We start from the raw sequence: 21,529 nt of genomic DNA, 5'->3' as shown, positions 1-21,529 counted from the left end.
ACAACACAAAACCATATCAAGTACATTACAAAAGTGAAAATATAACAGAAACAGAGGGTTTTGGATGATGTAAATCTGCCAAACATATAATTTTGTTTATGAAAACCTATCATTCCTTGAAAGACCGCAAACTACATTTATTCTCCTACTGGACACAGGACATATGCTACTGACATTGCAACTAAAGCCCCAAGAAATATTCCAGAGCAATCAATACTTCAAGCTGTCCTCAAATCACCCTCAACATCTTCTAAACTTTACATTATTACTAGAACGCAATAAATCCAAAGAAGGTACATGTGTAAGAGAGTAGTTGCTCAGTCAAACCTGTAATATTTCCCACTTGTTGTTTGTAAACAGCAAGAATGTGCAGCTTGAACTTTGTCATTTTTTTCTCACACACTTGTTTATTTTAATGCCACATAAATCACCCAATCTGTTACCTCACCCCTACAGCACATGTGTAGCTCATGAGCTGCTTGCATCAGGAAGGATATGTGCTTGCGGATTTCTAAGAAAACTTCACAAAACTGTTTGCTGACACAGGAAACTGTAAAAACATATATATTTCTGCAGGAAGCAACAAACTCTGGTTGCTTTCACCAAAACCAGGCTAATCATGACAGGAAATGATTTTTGGAAGAACTTTGCTTACACATACTGTGCAGCAGTGAGACTGTAAATATTCAAAGGGGTTATACTCCAATTCAAAAAGGAAAATCAAAAAACAAATTGTACTTTATGCTGTTATAAGTGATTATAAGACACATGTCTAACTGAGATCAAGTTCATATGCCAAGAAATATTTAAACTGCAGATAGAAAATATCAGGTGCAAGATTTTGTAGTTGCTTTGTTTACAATGATCTATAAAGGACCATCCATTAACTGCCTTGCATGAATATATACCTATTATAGTTCTCTTTTTACACAACCTTTATAACTTGTTCAGATCTAATTCCATTTCATGTTGTGCATGACTACAAATAAGAAGCAAAGTATACTGATATAACTTTTATTGCTCCTGTGTGAGGAAAGCTAAATGGGGATGGGCAAGACACGTATCGATATGAAAATAATGAATTACAGGTGCAGTCAGGTGTTGTAGCATATAGCTGAACCTTCACACTGTGATAGTTTTGAATATTTATCCATGCTAATGGTGTTTAAAAACAAACCACTGAAAAAGTAAAAATAAGAATGCCAGAGAAAAATCTTGCCAAAACGTTTGTAAAATCTTAGCGATCCATTTAAAGAGGAAAACAACAATAATAAAGCATCTCAGTGCTTACCACAGCCCAGAACATGGTAAAACAGGCACGAAAAACATAAAACCACAGAAAGCAGTCAGTAAAAACCACTCAGCGGTTTGATTGCTTCAAACAGTGCTGCTTCTAGTAATGGAAAATAGGGTACACAACTCTGGAATAAACTTTGTGTTTGTAGATGCTCAATTTTTTCTTTATTGGTTTCTCCAGAATCCATTCACAACTATGGTACATTTGTATCACAAACCTACAGGATACAAATTCTGCACACAAAAAAACAGCTGTTCACTGAAATAATAAGATGTTGTAAGATTAACAGTTAAAAAAAAGTCTTCTATTAGGTACATATTTTGCTACATTATGAAAGGGTGATGAAGTCAATTGGAAGAGCATTGAAGTTATAATATATATGGGTTTGTTAGCTCGTCATTTATGAACATACTTGTATTGGTCTTTGAGTTTAAATTAAAGTCCTTTAAAAAAAAAAAAAGAAATACCCAGAGGGTATTTCTGTACATAGAAAAAGAGATGTTAACTAGCAAAGAATGAAAATTCCATCTTAAATACCCATTTAGGTACTGCTAGATCAAATGCAGTTTGCATAATTTTAAAAAAGAATGTTATTTTAATTGTAAAAGGAAATGATCCCTGGTCATTTTTTGTTAATAAAATCTTTTTTGTTGTCACTTTATTAATAATACTGAAACACAGTGAAGAACATTTTTATAGACTAAGGCTGTCAGAACTAACTTTTACATAAAAAGCATAGAAAAAGAAGGAGTTTTATTATTAATATGTATTTTTAAAAGTGCTATGTTATATGCTGTTCTTTCTACATACAGATACTGCATAATAACTTAAATGAAACCGAACCTCTCAGGGAATCTGCGTCATCCTCAGGAATGTCATACAGTATTGACACAAAACGTATAGTCTTCCTTGAGGAAGCTCTCAACATGGCTCTTTAACATAAAATGCAGCCTCAACAAGCAGTGCATTTTTCAGTTCAAAAACAAAAGCACTAAACATTGTACTCCCATGGACATAAAAAGTTCAGTATTATGACATGCAATATCTAGACATCTCCAGGCCATAAGTTAGAAGTACTACTTGGAATGTGTACATCACCTCATCTCGGTTTCTGTAACATAGATCACTATTATACCTACTGAAACTTCAAAAAAAAAAAAAAGAAAAAAAAAAAAAAAAAAAAAAAAAAGCATATTTCTACTTTTTACTATATAGCCCATAAGGTAATGCTGCACAAAAAACTATTAGTTACACTCATGAATGTCACATTGAAAGTTTTTGGTGTTTTTTTCTGCTGGAGCTGTAAAAATAACTATAAAAATATCTATAGAGATTGTGTTTTTTAAATTTGGCAAAACAGTTCATTATAATTCAAGTCGCCAACATTTACACCAGGGAAGCATTTACACTTTAGCTAGTTTTACAATAGTGTATGCTTGAATTTTTCGGCTTAAACAAAATATGAAAAAAAATTTTGCTTGGTCCCTGCAAAACGTGCTGCATCTAGCTTTATTATAAATTGTATAATATATGAATTACTGTCAAGAACAATGTAAATATTATTTTAGGCATTTTATTCTGTTAAACATCAATAATTGACTACAGACTTGTTTACTGTGAGAATGTAATTAGCATTGGAAAAAAAGTATGCAAGTGCAGATTTCATGGTACTACTGTATTTTTATATGGCAGAGCATGCTGTTTTTTTTAACATGGAAGTGCAGTTCATGAGCTTCAATTCAATTAAAAAATAGATTAGATGGACACAAAGTATGATTTAATATATGTATTCAACAAATACCATCATAAATGTAACTTCTACAACATGCATTTCTAACACTGATATAAGGTGGTGGGGAAGTGAAAGCTTTCCCAGCAGTAACACTAAATAGGATGCCAATGTAGGACACATTGAGACAAACAGCTATGAGTAGTTTACTCATTGTCTCTATGGACATAGAAACTGTGGGAAATTTTGGTAGAAACCCACGCAAAACTTGTAAAAACAAGGAAACTCCACTCAAGCCACCCAGGCTGGGATTCTACCCAGGAGTTAGGCACTGTGAGACAGTACCACTAGTTGCTGATTCCCATTTTTTCCCATTCCAGAAGAAAAACAAAAATTAAAGCAAAATTGTTTGCTTATACTGAGATAGTCATTTAATATTTTAGTTGATTTTACTTTTCAGGGCATTTCAGTATGATTTAGGAGTAAAGCAGTAGTCTATTCAAATTTATGTAAGTTATATGTAGTAATGATCAATATACTGTATAATTTTTTTCAGATTAATAAAAAAAATAGAGAAAAACATATGAAATGATAAGTGCTTGCTCCTAAAATTTGCAGATGACATAGATGTTTAGACAGTATTTCAAATCAAATCTCGATTGCGAGATATACATATGCCATTCTTGCAAATGAAAGTGCATTACTAAACAAAGGCTTCAAATTACAGTTAATGTTCAGTTAGAGGCAAATCAAAAAATCTATTAGATAAATATTGTTTTTCAATTGCTAGTTGTCTAAATGCTACAAATGAATAAACAAAGTAGGAAAAAATATTTTTTCTTTTAAATCTCAAAGTACTTCCATCAGTGTGACAAGATCACTATGAATAATCAATTTATTCCTTGTATACCTACCCTCATACCTGCACGTGTTCAAATTGTAAGGTTTTATCCAATACATAAATTCTCATTTTAAGTTTAGCCAAATAATGTACCTTCCATAAAATAACAAGAAAAAAAATCTAAGAGGAATTTGTTTTATTTGGATGAAGTGTTCACTATGACAATTGTATGTTTTTGTATTTATTTTGAACAGTGTAACAAAACACAAAGCTGCATAGTCTAACACAGTTTAACAAATAAAACACACAACAACCTTTCACTGTTTAAGCTACCAAGTTGTTTTGTTTTTTTTTTTTTTTTTTGGTTCCTTGGTTGAGCTGCATTGTCTGGTTGACATAGCCTAACACAATTTAACAAATATAACACACACAAAGCTACCAAGTCAGTTGCAGATTCTTGGTCTTTTTCTTCTTTGGTTAAGTTGCATTGTCTGACTGAGATGTAGCAAGATATTTCTGTTTTGAGTGCAACTTTAAGGGATTCTGAATTTGGGAAAGCTATGAAACAGCAATATATACTTCAAATGACTCTTGATCAAATGAAGAAAGAATCAGCTGAAAATTAATGTCAATGAGAAGAAGATATTCAGTTAAAATATTTGCTTTTGTGTACTGTAACTGAATTGTCTTTTTAAAACCAAAGTTGGCAGTGGGCTAAATAGTGTATTTGGATAAGATGTATTTTTATTTTAAAGGATGAATCTTATTCATTCTATTTTTAATCAAGGAAAAAGAAAAAAAAAGACACCAAAAAGATATATAATAGTAATAGTTTATTTTAAGTATGAGAGCAAAGAGAATTTTTCATGAAAATTAGGATTCTCACATCCTTTTTATTTATTGGAGATAAATGAATGATAAATAAATACGGGAGAACTGACCTGACACAAAGGATCCTGTAGGCATTTGTGTGTAATTGCCACTCCCTGCAGACAGTGTTCCAGAGGAAGTGGTGTTAAAAGAAGCTCCAAAATTTGGCGGTGTGGCATAAGGACCCGGAGGTATAGGCTATAAAGAGATGGAGAAGATTCAGTTAGTCTTCCACTTTTAGAAGGATTTTGAGAAAGACTACATTGTTAAATGTGCAGCAAAACACACAGCAATAGAACTTGCTATGAAATGCTTAAAAATATAACTGATGCTATACAATCTGTGACCAAACTTATTTATCTGGTCATCACAAAGTGTAAAAGATTTTCATATAATTTCAAAAGTAGACAAGACACAACATTCTAAATATTGTTTCTTATTATCAATCTAAAACACTTATTAACTTATCAAGTTATCTAATTTCAAAAATTTGAAATACTCCCTGTTAACATTTCAGTCTAAGTTTACTAAGGCAAGGAATTGTCAAAGACCACTAAAAATATTATAAAACAGGAGGAAAAAAATTATTAAGTGCAGAAACTGCACTTACTTCTGAATGGTATGCTATACGGTATCTGTATTAAAAATGACTTAGATTTAATGGCGTTACATTCTTACATCTAAATCATTTTGAAGAAAAAGAGATAACTTTCTATTATGTATTTTGTTTCATCTTATGTACCTCAAGGTCTTGTAGGGGATTAAATTAAAAAAAAAATCAAAGAAAAGAAAGATGATATGCATACCGGAGGAGCTTGAGCTTCATTGCCCTTGTTGGCTAGACGACTAAGTATGCTGCGTTCAGACATTTGCAGGCGAGCTGCAATTGGTGGAATACGGGACAGGGTTGCAGGTAAGCGTGTCACATCTGCCTTCATATCGCTCAAAAGCTCCTCTAGTTGGTTCAAGACTATAATAAAAACATAAAAGGGAATGTCAATGCCCTGAGGCCTTTTAGAGTCGAGTTCTTAATAAATTTTATTTGTGCCCTTCGTAACATTTCAAGGACACATTAAAAAGCAAAAATGCACATAATTTATATAAGCAATAAATACAATGAAAAACTACAAACAAGTAAAAAGAAATAGAACCAATGAATGGGGTAAATGTATATATTCTAATGTAGAGAGAAGAAATGCTTGAAAATATGAAAACTGAGCTTTTATTAGTTAATTCTAAAGCTAATATACTGTGGAAATGAAAACTCATACCATCATGAATAAAGGATGTAATGAAAGGACTATTAGGAGGCCAGAAAACAAGGAAAAAAGTTAATAAAAAAAGGATAATATATGAAGTGTAAAGATTAGATTGTAACTTAAGTGTTGGTGAACAACATCAGTTTTATAATGAAAAAAAGTTAAGAAAGAAATGCAAACTATTACAGAAATGACAAGTGAAGAACTGTTCTGGCAAAAATAGTATTTCTCATGACAGTGACAAGCAGTAAAACAAGATGTAACAAAGTTTTCTATAAAATGTAGGTGGAAGCAAACAAACTAAATCTTTACACCTTGGAGAAATAGGTTAGGTTTTAAACTCTTTAGAAGACATTATTTAAAAGAACATATGAAGTCTCAGAAAAGAGCATGCATTTTCATCTCACCGCGTAAACCATACAGTGCTGTTCTGCTAACATAAAACTGAATTTCTAAGCCTGTGGAATTTCTGTTTTAAATTATTGATCACCAAAACAAACAGTGCATCCGGAAAAGTCGCAAATTTATTAAAAATAAAAAAACTGAGAAATCACACGTACATAAGTATTCACAGCCTTTGCGCAATACTTTTTCGATGCACCTTTGACAGCAATTATAGCCTCAAGTCCTTTTGAATATGATGCCACAAGCTTGGCACACCTATCCTTGGCCAGTTTCGCCCATTCCTCTTTGCAGCACCTCTCAAGCTCCATCAGGTTGGATGGGAAGCGTCGGTGCACAGCCATTTTAAGATCTCTCCAGAGATGTGCAATCGGATTCAAGTCTGGGCTCTGGCTGGGCCACTCAAGGACATTCACAGAGTTGTCCTTAAGCCACTCCTTTGATATCTTGGCTGTGTGCTTAGGGTCGTTGTCCTGCTGAAAGATGAACCGTCGGTGGTCAAGAGCGCTCTGGAGCAGGTTTTCATCCAGGATGTCTCTGTACATTGCTGCAGTCATCTTTCCCTTTATCCTGACTAGTTTCCCAGTCCCTGCCGCTGAAAAACATCCCCACAGCATGTTGCCACCACCATGCTTCACTGTAGGGATGGTATTGGCCTGGTGATGTGCAGTGCCTGGTTTCCTCCAAACGTGACATCTAGCATTCACACCAAAGAGTTCAATCTTTGTCTCATCAGACCAGAGAATTTTCTTTCTCATGGTCTGAGAGTCCTTCAGGTGCCTTTTGGCAAATTCCAGGCGGGCTGCCATGTGCCTTTTACTAAGGAGTGGCTTCCGTCTGGCCACTCTACCATACAGGCCTGATTGATGGATTGCTGTAGAGATGGTTGTCCTTCTGGAAGGTGCTCCTCTCTCCACAGAGGACCTCTGGAGCTCTGACAGAGTGACCAACGGGTTCTTGGTCACCTCCCTGACTAAGGCCCTTCTCCACCGATCGCTCAGTTTAGATGGCCGGACAGCTCTAGGAAGAGTCCTGGTGGTTTCGAACTTCTTCCACTTATGGATGATGGAGGCCACTGTGCTCATTGGGACCATCAAAGCAGCAGAAATTTTTCTGTAACCTTCCCCAGATTTGTGCCTCGAGACAATCCTGTCTTGGAGGTCGACAGACAATTCCTTTGAGTTCATGCTTGGTTTGTGCTCCGACGTGAACTGTCAACTGTGGGACCTTATATAGACAGGTGTGTGCCTTTCCAAATCATGTCCAATCAACTGAATTTACCAAAGGTGGACTCCAATTAAGCTACAGAAACATCTCAAGGATGATCAGGGGAAACAGGATGCACCTGAGCTCAATTTTGAGCTTCATGGCGAAGGCTGTGAATACTTATGTACATGTGATTTCTCAGTTTTTTTTATTTTTAATAAATTTGCAAAAACCTCAAGTAAACTTTTTTTCATGTTGTCATTATGGGGTGCTGTGTGTAGAATTCTGAGGAAAAAATGAATTTAATCCATATTGGAATAAGGCTGTAACAAAAAAAAAATGTGGAAAAAGTGATGCGCTGTGAATACCTTCCGGATGCACTGTAATTTTATTATTATTATTACTGTCACTATGTTTGTTTATTTCTTACAGTTTATGTCTAAAGGTGAAGCAAGTGTACTTTTAACAGATTTAAATTATGTACTCTTACAGTTCTTCCACTTATTCACATGGATTTCTTCTATTTACTTGAACATCCTACTATACAGTAGTTATAAGATATGCATTTAGTTGGACTAATTAAATTGCCCCAGTTTATACATGTGTGGCTACAATGAATGATATTTTGAACAAGCACATATTTTAACATTCCCTTGAGGCAAACAACTGCTCAGTATATTGGGATATAATTGTTGCTGGATTGATAAACTCTAATGAAGAGAGTGAAAAAAAAGTGGTTGTCCACTCTTCCACTGTAAAGCCAGAATCCATATTGCTCCTCCTAGATCTGAAGTTCACCTATTGGCTGGAATCTTTATTGCAGTACTCTGCCATAGACTTTGTAAGGAGAAGGGAAATGTGATTCCCCCTGAAAATTGAGCATATTCTCAAGGCACTGAAGTACTGTATTCTTCCACAGAATACATAAGAGACACGTTAATCAAAAGACTCCCAACATTACCCATTGCTTTCAGTACTTCTGATCAGATTTTACCAAAGCAAAACAATGGAACATGTCTATAGAAATTAGGCAAGAAATTGTGACAAATGTGGCTTTAAATAATAAACCTGTGTGTCAGTAATCTGTCGGATAATCTGAGATGCTGCACCTGCATTGACTTATCACATTGAAGATGTGGTTTTAGCAGGTGCAGGCTGAAGCAAAAATGCTTTTATCAGGTATAAGCTTATGCTTTTTTTAGCATTCATGCTGGTTTAAAGTAGTAGCACATATATAAACCTGTGCACGCACTACCTTCTCATGGATATTTATTTTTCTGCTCTATATGCACTTGTAGAAGTGGAGAACCACTTATATTTTCATCATTTCACTGTTGATGTACTGAGTATTGTAGATTTCTTGTAAGCATTTTTAGCTTAAAAAACTATCAACACAAAGCAGAATGATGTTTGCCTTAGTGGTAACAATACTTTTACCAAAGAATTTTATAATTATGTCTATTCAAATATTTATGTGTATTCTATATACACCAGTAAACCCCCGATTCTCTAAAGAATTGCAAATCCAAGAATGGCAATTACTTTCTGTTCTCTCCAATCTTTGTAGGGATGAAAAACCATGGTGGTTGGGAGCGTCCTGGGAAAGTTTTCATTTAATTAAATAAATATACTTGTACTAAAGCTGTTTCTTTTTGGAGCCGTGACTCCTTTAGCTCTGGTGTTTCAGAAGCGCATTGTAGGCGCCTTCGTTCATTGTTTTTATCTATGCAGCCTCGTTTTTGTTTTTCTATGGGTGTGTTGTTAGCTAGAAGCTAGGAATCATAATTGAACTTACTTTTAATACTGAATTACCTTAATGTGATTCAAATAAGCCACACTGACAGCTGCCACACTGAGTGCTGGCACAGTGGATTAGAGCACACTGACTTGTGGCACTGTGTAGTGGAGTAGCTGCTGGTACTGTGGAGTGGAGAACACTGACCGCAGGCACTGTGGAGTATCTGACTGCTGGCACTGTCAGTAGTCACCACTACCTCAAGTTTAAATACATAGACATATATAGATAGACAGCGCATTCACTGTGTTTCCCAGTAGACACGATACATCAGCTTATCAGCCTTATTGCGAGTGGCAAAAGTGCCATTTAAACTAATAGAGGTAGACGTGGAAACTGGGTTTTCTGATGAAAAAACAATAACGTTTAAAACAGTATCGTTTACATACAACAGATTTTGGCGAATCGTTTAAATGCAATTATTTATATCCATTTATACACTAATAATGGCAATTATTAAATAATAATAATTATAATTACTATTATTAATCATTCCTCCCATATAAGTAACAATTTGGGGACTGCCTTCTTCTATCTTCGAAACATTTCCAGACTTTGTCCTGTTCTTATGCAACACAGTACTGAAGTATTGGTTAATGCCCGAGTCACTTCACGTATAGATTACTATAATGCTATTCTATCTGGCATCCCACAAAAACGTATCCATCGCTTACAACTTCTTCAAAATTCTGCTGCCAGGATAATATCCTGCTGTTGTAAATCCACTGAACATATTACACCTATTACATATTATACCTATTCTCTCTCAACTTCACTGGCTCCCTGTTAACTACAGAATACAATACTAAATACCGCTCTTAACATTTAAAGCTCTCCACAACCTCACTGATCTCCTCCAGACTTACACTCCTCTCGCTCACTCAGATCCTGTAATTTGAGAGTATTCAGTCTGGCAATATGGTGCAGCCTTAGTTTGTGGAAGACAGACACAACTAAAGACATGAGCATAAAATGATGGTTGCCAATTTCAAACTGTGTTTCCTCAATGTGCTCCTTGAGAAAAAAACATCATTAAGTTTGAGAAATGTGAACAGCTAACAACAATCTACATAGTTAGTGACTAAATACGTTTAGCCAAAACGTTGTTTGGAGGCTCACTTGAGCACATAAATGCATAGCTTTGCTACCTTAGCTAAAGTAAAGATTATAAAATGGGATTTTCTAATGGCCAAATATAACCAAAACAATTGTTCAGCCTTACCTATGAAATGTAATCCCCCGGGATCTGGTTTGGAGTGTACAGCGGTTTGAACAATCCCAAGCAGCACATTATTCATTACTTCACTCCACAGCAGTACCACTCACAATATGGCGGCGACGTTGATGTACGATTCTGCAAGTCATGAGGCATCTAGTTATTCTATGTTTATGTTTAAATATGTCACCATGGCACCCTGTTGGCGTGCACGCTTTACCTCAAGTTTAGTTTACAGGTTGTGTTGTGTTGTTTGGGCGCCACTTACTGACTCTGGGAAGCCGTTGGGTTTGACTCTGGGGCGCTGTGCGAGTGCGAGTGTGCTTTTGGCACAGGTTGCGTTGCGTCTGGCATCCGTGCATATATACAACCTTAGTAAACATTACTAAATGAAGGTTTTATATGCGGTGGTGTGCGTGTTCGGGCGGCGGTTGTATTGTGTCCTGAAGTTTAGTTTACAGGTTGTGTTGTGTTGTTTGGGCGCTACCTACTGAGTCTGGGAAGCTGCTGGGTTTGACTCTGGGGCGCTGAGTCACAGTGAGGAATGTATAGGAAACTTTCATTTACAGTCCAGTGTCTTAAGCATGAGGCTGCAAGGCCTGAACAATATCAAGAGTTTCGGTTTATTTAGTACCAACTCTGTTGCTAACTATGTTGTCCTTCAACATCTGCAATAAGATGCTGCAGATGTTCTATCAGACGGTTGTGGCGAGCGCCCTCTTTTACGCGGTGGAGTGCTGGGGAGGCAGCATAAAGAAGAGGGACACCTCACGCCTGGACAAACTGGTGAGGAAGGCAGGCTCTATTGTAGGCACGGAGCTGGACAGTTTGACATCTGTGGCAGAGCGACGGGCGCTGAGCAGGCTCCTGTCAATCATGGAGAATCCACTGCATCCACTAAACAGTATCATCTCCAGACAGAGGAGCAGCTTCAGTGACAGACTGCTGTCACTTTCCTGCTCCACTGACAGACTGAAGAGATTGTTCCTCCCCCACACTATGCGACTCCTCAATTCCACCTGGGGGGGGTAAACGTTAACATTATTCAAAGTTATTGTCCGTCTGTATACCTGCATTGTTATCACTCTTTAATATTTTCTTTATCAGTATGCTGCTGCTGGAGTATGTGAATTTCCCCTACTACTTAAATAAAACAACATTTGCTCACAAAATGAACATTTTTTAATACACATTAACTTTTAAGGGACTGCAATCTAGTGTACTAAGCATTATATCAATTTTATCAAACAATGGGTATACTGTATTTGTAGAACTGCATCACTGCAAGACTGAGGACAATGATATTAGCACTGAAATTGTATACAAATTACCATACAAGGAGAAAATTGAGAGAGAAAAAAGCAATCCTGCTTTGCTTCCTGTCTTCTGCTAGACAGAGTAGCATGGAGTAAAACGCTAACTTCCAACTGTGCTGGAAATATTGTTTAATACAACAATCCTAAAAGAGCATAAAAATGTATAGAACTTCTCAACAAATAATATTGTCCTATACATTTAAGGTACACTTCTGACTGAAACACCACTTATTTATACAGCTTTCCATAAAACTACATTTTAACTTTGTTCTATATATTTCAAAAAGTAAACCGTAGGAAAAAAAGTCTCTTTTACGTTAATTACTCAGAAATGGGAAATTTTGGTAAACTTATAACAATATGGTTTTGGAATATAATTAAAATACCAACAATAAAACTGGAACTGCATAATGTTTATTGTGTCAACAATCAAGCAATTGATTTTCAGCTACGTTAGTCATTTGAACGAAGATACCAGATGAACCAAATGTGCCAAGCAAAAAGAACCAAATTTTATAAAGCTTTTTCGCTTATAGGGTTGATCACATTATTGCTATCTAGGATTTTCAATTAACACTCAGTTCATTAAGCCATTAGAAATTCCTGTTAAATTCCAGAGTAAGTGGCTTCACAGAGTTCAAGATTCTCACCAAGATAAGCTGGCTAAGTAGCCATGCAGACAATAATGTTGCAAGTTCGTCAATTTCTGTAGAATAGGTGAATGAAAACAATCTTTCTTAACCTCTGTACAGTCCACCAGAAATATATGTGCATCCTCTCACTGCAACCATTCAAAAATGTTTAACGTTGCTCTGAGGCCTACGTTGTTCAGTGCTGCTTTTTTCTCCTCACTTTACAACAAACTACAGCCGGGCACATAATGCACTCAGAAAAGATTTGTTAGGAAGATCCATACCAAATACTGAAGCCACTTGGCAAAAATAATTTAATTATAATAAATGTAAAAATGTGTACATTTTACTAAAGTACTGCATTTTCCAATCACTTATAACTGGAAATAGCAACATTTCTTGTTTTAGTTCCCATAACCCATGAACAGGAGGTGTTTATTTACTGCTTCTGTACCTCCTCTTACCCTTGTGGAGCACAGCATTAGCAGGTTTATTTCCTGCTAGTGACTCTTTGGAAAGATGTTGATGACTCTCAGCTAGGCACTCGACTTCAGCAAAGCGGGCATTGAGAGCCATGGCTGGATGGTTTGGGTCCTGTGTCATGTTGAGGTAGGCAGCTCGCCGGAGCTGTTCTTCAATCACCAAAGCCTGCTCCAACAACTATTCAAGAAAAGGAAAAGTAAAAACATAAGCCACACAAATGTATAACAAAACTTTTAAAATAAGGTATTTCAGAGCATTATATAAAAATGTATTTCATACTTTGATATTGTAGCTGGGAAGCGTGTTTTAGCATTAAGCATGATGAGGTAAGATTACAAGAAAAGCAGACATGTAGAAAACAGAAAAATGGTTAAAGAAAGCATAGCAGCACATAGAGATTGGGGGTCATTTGCCTAGGGTTGACATATTACAAAAAGTATTCAGTAATTTAAAGACTAAAGAATGACTGAGGAGTGCAGGTGGGGGAGTCAGACACATTGCATTTAGAGGATCCTTGAGGATTTATCACATAGTTCTTAGTTTCCACTGCCAAAGTAAAGAAGCATTGTCTGTGGATTTGCACATGTCTATTCAACACCACAAAGTGTCTGTGTTGGAACAGCAGAGAGTCTAATACCCTCATATACAAATGTCTTTCCACATTATTACTCATATATTGGAACTACTTACAGTACATTTAAAACCGGTTTATGTGTCTTAATCCCAACATATAATCTTAATTTAAAAAAAAGTAATTTGCAAAATGCAGTTTTCCTTTACACAGAGCTTTTACAAAAACACTGAAAGAGAAGGGAATTAAGTAATCTTTGGAGATGTTCTTTAAAACAAGTTTTGATCATTAAATGCCTAGAACACTTCAGAGGCTAAAGGCATTGTTCTTACCATTAAGAGAGCTCTCATTATAAATCTACTGAATAACAAAAATGTGTTTATAAGTCATAAACCTAATAAGATTTTTCTTCTTTTTCACTGGATCACAATTGAACACCAATATTTTCAATTCGACTAGAAGAAATAAGTTAAAACTCAATGGAAAGCTTCATGGTGCTATAGTATTTAATTATATTGATAAATCCACAAGAAAATATTCCATCTGCCAAATGGAAAATAACTGGTGGTTAATGGCCAGGGTCCCAAATTCTCAAACTTTGCATTATTTTGAGTTATTGTAATCTTAAGCACACATTAGCTAATTTCTTATTGGTCAATTTTTTCATTTTTCTTAAAGATTTTGCTTGGTTAAAATATATTTAATATTGTTTTTTGCCAAGATGATAATATACCATTTTTGTATGGTGATCTGTTTATAACAGAAGGAATAGTAACATTTGTATAAAACAAATAACTAGAAAAAGAAGGTGCATCACATACACTCTATCTTCAAACTCACCTTAAACCTCCGGGCAAGGAACTTATTCTTCATCTCCAGAAAGTTTCCCTTATTTGACTCAGTCTTGAAGGGCTCATTGATGATTGCAAATTGAGGATCATTCTGAATATCCTGCCACCTGGCATAGCCATGACTAAATTCAATGTCAAGGAACAAGTCATCCATGATATCAGAGTCATAATTTCATAACATTGTATTAAAGTGTTTAAAATTACCTTTGTGTAGGTTTCTTTAATTATTGAATGATAAGAGTATAGGAATCGTGCAGTAAAGGAACCAGAACTTGCACATTAATTTATTAAAATTGAAAACAACAGACATTCTTTTTATATGGCAGATATAACCAATCATTTGTTGTAAAAGGGATAAAGTTCCGGTAGGTTTTCGCACCAGCTTCTTAGTTATAAACCAATTCTTGTGGGTAATGGAACTGGCTGTTTACATACACATTTGGCTCCTTTGTTCGTTTTGATCAGCTTTGTCAGAACTTAATGCTGGTGTATACACTTGTATTATTTTCCTATGAAAATCGACACATTTTTATATTCATATGTTCTAAATATTTGAATGAAAGGTCATTTATGATAACGTAATTAGAAAATAGTACTTGGTGTTAGTGGATGTCTACCTTGTTACTTGAACTTCACTGTTAATTGCCTAGTTGACACAGTGAGAAAATGATTAGTGTGACTACCTCAGACCCTGAAAAGTTGTAAGTTCAAATACCAACACAGGCACTAAGGAATCTTCAGGTTATCCCTGTGTCTCTCTGCAGTTACTCTGGGTTTTTCCCCTTACATCTAAAGGCCTGTACAGTAGGTTATGAGCAAATGAGAAATGTCTTCATTGAGACTTTTCTTCTATTTACAGTAAAATATTTATTATAATAAAGAACACAAAAACATTTACACCTTACTGAATAAAATGAAAATAGATGCTAAAAAACTCTATTAGCTTTATAAAGAGCACTCATTTGCTCATGTATTTCTGAAATATAACCACCAATGCTTATATTGACATAAAATACTGTATATTTAAAGCTCTTCGAAACACTAGATGAGAACCCCAAACATCACATTGTATAAATCCATATATTATACATAAAGAAAAGGTGTTGGATTGGATTCGCTTCTGAAAGCCAATTCTGGCAAATTGTGTTACTTTCATGAAGAATTCAATTCCAATATCAGTGTGATGTCTTTGGCTACATAAAGCTGCCTCAACCATATTTTGTGAAAACACAAGTATGGAGTATTAGAAACAAAGGATACAGCACAATACCTGCCAGCAACCAGTAGTCATGCCGTCGATGCCAGATATCATTGATTTTGCCAGAGGAAATTGCTGCTCTCTCTTCATTCTGCCACAATGTGTGAAGTTCTGCAGAAAAATGACAGTAAATTACATACTATAAAGAAAGTGAAATGAACTGATCTACATTCATTAGTAATGTCCTTTCTGAGAATTCATACTTAACTCAGCAAACTGCAGACAAAGCACTGGATAGCACTAAGAGTGAGACAAATGTGAACTTGAATCAAGATAGATGTGTCACGCGTTCATTATTCTATTTAAAACATTTCATTATGAAAATTTTCATTACACTCATTTTTAGTTGTTTTGCAGCTTTACTGCTTTAATCATTTATTGCTCTGTTCGTTTCTTTTTTCTTCCCCCCCATGCTTTCTCCGGTTTGCCTTCCATCCCCTAACAGATTTCATAGGACATTTTTATGCAGTCCTCTGCAAAGTTAAACTATTCTGTTTTCACATCCCAGCTATGTGCATTTACAATCATTTCAATTGAAAGGCATTCTCATGCTAAACAGCTACAGAGATATGCTTTACTTCATGATATTTTAATTTAGTGCCTTTTATTTACACCGTTGAATATAAACACTGCCTGTTTATCAAGGACAACAAACTGCTACTGTAGGCTGCTGGGAGAGAGAAGTTTTATTTTATTTTAACTATAAATAAAGCTTCACTTAGCATTACTTAGGGGGACAAATTAATTTATACCTATTTACAACTGTAAAAAAAAAACAACTTGCAACTTTCACAATAGCGAAACACTTTTTTTTTTTTAAAGGTTTCAATCTTGACCTCAAATAGAAAAAAAGTGTCTTTATTCTCACATCTCATCTGCAGAACATCACAAAACTTATAGGGTAGCTTCACAACAACTGAAAGTAATTATAAAATCTTTAAATTCACAAAAAATAAAGCTACAGTAACTAAATAAAAGAAAAAAATGTGTGTGTGTGTAATGGCAAATAGCACAATTTTTAAACATGTAGTTACATATCATATCATACTTCTTACTATGAAGTAAAATTACAAATGTTAAATGCCTCGCTGAACTCTCATTTGGACGAATTTTTTTACTGCAACACACAATTTTGCCAACTTTAGGGTCTGTTAAAAATATATGTATTGAAAAACAATTTACAACATTCACTAAAACAATCCATATTACTAAACGAGAATGGTAAACCGGATATGGACGCAGGGACCTGCCGTGGACGCAAAAGACATAGTGTGCAAGCAGCACACAAAGCCCCCCCCCCCATAGTGAAACGGGAGAGACTACGCACGTGCGCAGGCACCACACAAAACCAGCCCCCCCCAGCACCAGAGCAAAACGGGAGAAACTGAATCGTCAGAGTAGGAAACAAAGTAAAACGTCATAAAGAGGATAAAGAACAGGGACAAACACATGGACAGCAGGTTACAGAACAAAGCCCCCCTCTCCAGAGTACAACGAGAGAGACTACGAACCGTCTGACATGCCGCAAGCGGGATAAAGCGAGGTCAGAAATAAAACAGAGTAGGAAACAAAGTAAAACTTCATAAAGGGATTAAAGAACGGGGACGGACACATGGAGAGCGGGTTACAGATGATGAAAACTAGAATGCAACAGCTACAAAAAAAACCTAGGCACTAAACACATGCACATCAAGATACAGAATATAAAGGCAGAAACAACGACAGTTAAACGTCCACACCATACAGCGGAGGCGGAACCTGAAGGTTCAGGCGCCTACATCGGGCGTCAGAACGCGCAGTGAAGTACAAAAGGCAAAGGCGCCTACACAGCATGGTAAGAACCGACATAATACGGAAGGCGCAAGCGTCGCCGCCATATTGTGAGTGGCACTAATGCGTAGGTCTAATGAACGTGGACTCCTACAACGCGCGTCTCAAACTGCATAAGCAAAGCAGGCACGGATTCAACACGACACAGCTAGAGTGACCGAGATACAAACACGCGCCTGCCTGGATATAATTAATGAACCCAAGTGCCTACAACATGCGTCTGAAATGACGCAAACCAGGCACACTACATAGTCCGCAGTGCTCCACAATGCACCGCATAATAGTTCGGAAAGAGCTTCGTATTAACAGTGGAGCGACCCACAGTGACACGGGCGAACGCTCCGTATTAAACATACGTCATCCTCACACGTCCAAACTATACAGCATAGGTGAATCACATTACAGTGATGCATTATTAACAGTACAATAAACATCACAGTATCGCAAACAAATGAAAATTATTACTCGAAAAAGGGAAAATATAATCACCACGGACCATGTGTCATTGTAACAAAAGCAAAATAAAGCGAGGTCACAAATGAAAGACGGAGTAGAAAGCAAAGTAAAACGTCATAAACAGGTTAAACGAGTGGGCCAAACACATGGACAACAGGTTACAGATAATGAAGACCGGAATTCAAAAGCTTCAAAAACAAGAGCTCGACTAACCGAAATACAAACTGAAACGGGAAACACTACAGGGTCCACAGTACTCCACTATGCACCGCATAATAGTTTGGACGGGGCTCCGTATTAACAGTGGAGGGCCCCAGAGTGACACGGACGAACACTCCGTATTAAACGTGCGTCATCCTCACACGTGGCTGCCCAGCAGGCACGGGTTCAAAACGCCGGGGGTAGGCGAGCGAAGCGAGCAGGGGGCGAAGCCCCCTTGTTTTCATCTGATCAAGGGTAAAAGCTCTCATTAATATTTCAGTCGCTGAAGGAAACACTCCAGGAGCTTGACAAAACATCCACAGCTAGCTATAAAAGATATGAAATTTTCAGTTAATGCTGATCGGATAAAATGTAGAAAGTATGAATATAGATAACTTACTTAAGGCTTTATTTCATTTTCCAAAAGTAAAGGTTTACATCAGAGAGTTTCGGGTCGGTTGCCATATACTGTACAACTGTACAAAACCTTCCAGGACAAGTCATGTATTAGGAAAAGACAAACCTGTTTTGTCAGCTTGAAAAATATTTGAAGCATTTTTTGTGCTTGAATATTTTTTTGTCTCGAGTATGATGTAAAACTGAATCAGATCTTGCAAGTTGTCCTCCAACTTGCACAGAAAACTTGGGGGGTGTAGGCAGGATTGGCATTCCAGCCACCATAAAAATTTCATGCAGCTCCAAAATGGCGGACAAGACTCTTTTCTGCTCTTTGGAAGAGTAGCTCTGCTGAGGCTGCCCACAGGAAGGTTGCTTGTATTACGAAGGGGATGGGGGAAAGCCCTCGGGAGCCTCATCCCCGGAATAGTTTAAACTGCTGGAGAGCCAATGAGGTCAGGCCTGTTGGGGATCGGAACTAGTGTAATGTTGAGGTGTTGCATGCTGCACAACAGCACTCAAGTCCCAATTTGAGGCAGCCCATCCATTTAGGTGCGTGGAATTTCTCGTCTCTCCAGCATGATGATCATCTTCCTGTGGTATCAGAGGAGCTTCATAAACTCTGCATTTTAGTAGATGCACTCTCTGAGGTGCACAGACCTGGGACTGGCCAGATCTCTGTAGATGATACATCTTTTATTGGTCTGGTCAACCTGATGGCTGTCATACTCAGGGAGTAGATGCTGCTATGGTGGATTGGCTCCTTCTGATGGTGTCCGATGTCACTCCTTTCAATAAGAACATTATGAGACTCACATTAAGGCACTATCTGGGTGCCTTGTCTGTTGTCTCAGTGTATGCTCCGACCACAGCGAGTGATGTCTTAGCAAGGGAAATTTTATTCACAACCTTGCTTAGTTGTTGATGGATTCCCACTATGTGACACTCCTCTGGTCATGGAGGACTTCAATACGATCATTTGCACTGACAGGGCTGGCTATGAGGATTGTGTTGGTCCCCATGGGTCTGGTGACCATAGTGAACATGGCTGCATGTTCCATAATATTGCAAAAGGCCAGGGGCTGCGGATCGCTGGTTCCAGTGCACTGAGCCGTATTGTTGGACTTGGTACTCCAATACCGGTGGTGCGGTGAAGGAGATCAATCACATTCTTGTGGGTAGATGCTGGAGGCTTCTACAGAACTGCAGGGTCTACAGAAGCACCCAGTTTGTGAATTCTGATCACAGACGTGTTGGTGCTACTCTGAAGATCCAGCTACCACCTACTAGGAGAATGAGGCTGGACCTAGCCAGATTCCAAGATCAGGCTGTGTCTAATGAGTTTGCACACAGCTTGTGTGAGGAACTTGCAGACTTGGGTGCGACTGCCAATCCTAATGTGACATGAGACCTTGTGCAGTAAGACTTTGAAGGTTGCCGAGTGTTGTGTTGGTGTTGTCTGTGTTCTCTGAAGGAGGTATTTCATCTTGCAGGGTACCATGGATATCATCAAGAGGAGTCGCAGCACATGGCTTGATGGCAACTCCAGTCTGCACAGGGAACCGAGGTGGACGGTTACAACGGCTCTGAGGGAAGATAGAGCTTGTTAGAGGAATCTGTGAGTAAGTGGTGCACCATCTGTGGTCTAGTTCCCCATGTCCTTCTTACAAAGGAATCAAAGCATTACGCTCATCTGAATCTGTTCCTCGGAGAGTTGCAGACAGGGCGGGTGATGGAATGGTTCTTATGGATGATGCTGCAGTTGTGAAAAGCTAGGCTGGGTACTTTGAGCAGCTGTTTAAAGTCGATCCTTTGGATAGGACATTGAACATCTCTGGGTCCACGGTTTTTGAGGCTGATCCTCCAATTAGCTGTGAACCACCCAGTCTCACTGAGATTGCACAGGTGGTGAACCAGCAGAGGGTTGGGAAGGATGCAGGGATCTTTGGTTCCATTTGGGACAGGAGTTATTATACCAACTGACTGCTGTGATCTTCGCAAAATCAATGGAGGCTTCAATCTGGGCTCTCAAGAGACTGAGCAAGGAGTCAGAGTGTTTGGGCTTGTGAGTGTCCTGGATTAAAACCAACATCCAGGCCTTTAATGACCTTTTGGGCACAGCCATCAGCAATGTGGCTATCTGCGGACAGAACGTCAACCTAGTTGAGAGGCTTACTTACTTTGGCAGTGTATGAAGTCAGCAGACAGCTTTGGATAGCACGGTTTTGGGGGGGGGGGGAGGGTGTTGGGGGTATTGTGGTTTGGAGGATCATTAGGTCGCTGGAAAGGGGTGTGTGGCACTCTTGAAATCTCTGCAAAGGGACAAAGGTCCAAGTCTTTAGAGTCCTGGTGCTTTCTGTTTTGCTATATGGTTGTGTGACATGAGACGAGGACTGGGCTCCTTCGGTACTATGTCTCTTTGGAGAATCCTTGGGTACTGCCAGTTTGACTGTGTCGAATGACAGGTTACTCATGGAGTCTCGAATGAGGTACATTACCTTCATTGTGAGGAAGCATCAAATACGGAACTGCGGCCATGTGACACAATTCCCCAAGGTTGATTCCGTTCACAGGATCCACATTGCTGGAGATTTACTTCCTTGCTTCGGATGGGTTTTATTTATTTTTTTGGTTTATACTTTTAGCTGTGTCAATGCTGAGAACCACTATGAGTTAATATGGCTATTATGGGATTTTACCAGGTTGCTAAGGTGTATTCTCCGGATATATAAAATGCAGTGCAGTGATGTAAACCTCTTTGTCTAAGATATGAATTCCACCAGTGAACAAGTGCTCATAGAAGATGTAGTACTTGATAATCTGGTTTTGACTCTTGTTGTTTGCACAGACTCTGTTAATGCTTTAGTTTTTTTTTTTTAACTCTGGTTACTAAAAAGCATTTTCTTGGTAAATAACATTT

The 21,529-nt window shown here is 37.5% G+C and overlaps 1 protein-coding gene across 5 annotated transcripts in view; it reads right to left on the bottom strand.

Annotated features, from left to right (window-relative positions):
- chd3 (chromodomain helicase DNA binding protein 3) overlaps nt 1-21,529 on the bottom strand; it is a 181,055-nt gene that overhangs the window by 6,685 nt on the left and 152,841 nt on the right. For all 5 annotated transcript variants that reach the window (XM_028798343.2, XM_028798346.2, XM_028798347.2 and 2 more), the window contains exons 35-39: nt 15,729-15,837; nt 14,458-14,590; nt 13,028-13,223; nt 5,544-5,707; nt 4,809-4,935 (exon numbers count right to left, since the gene is read on the bottom strand). In XM_028798343.2, coding sequence (XP_028654176.1) covers nt 4,809-4,935; nt 5,544-5,707; nt 13,028-13,223; nt 14,458-14,590; nt 15,729-15,837 — 729 coding nt within the window. The remainder of the gene's footprint in view (nt 1-4,808; nt 4,936-5,543; nt 5,708-13,027; nt 13,224-14,457; nt 14,591-15,728; nt 15,838-21,529) is intronic.

Source organism: Erpetoichthys calabaricus, chromosome 3 (assembly GCF_900747795.2).
Source record: "Erpetoichthys calabaricus chromosome 3, fErpCal1.3, whole genome shotgun sequence".
In the NCBI taxonomy this organism is placed as follows: domain Eukaryota; kingdom Metazoa; phylum Chordata; class Cladistia; order Polypteriformes; family Polypteridae; genus Erpetoichthys; species Erpetoichthys calabaricus.
This window is presented reverse-complemented; position numbering and strand designations above follow the sequence as displayed.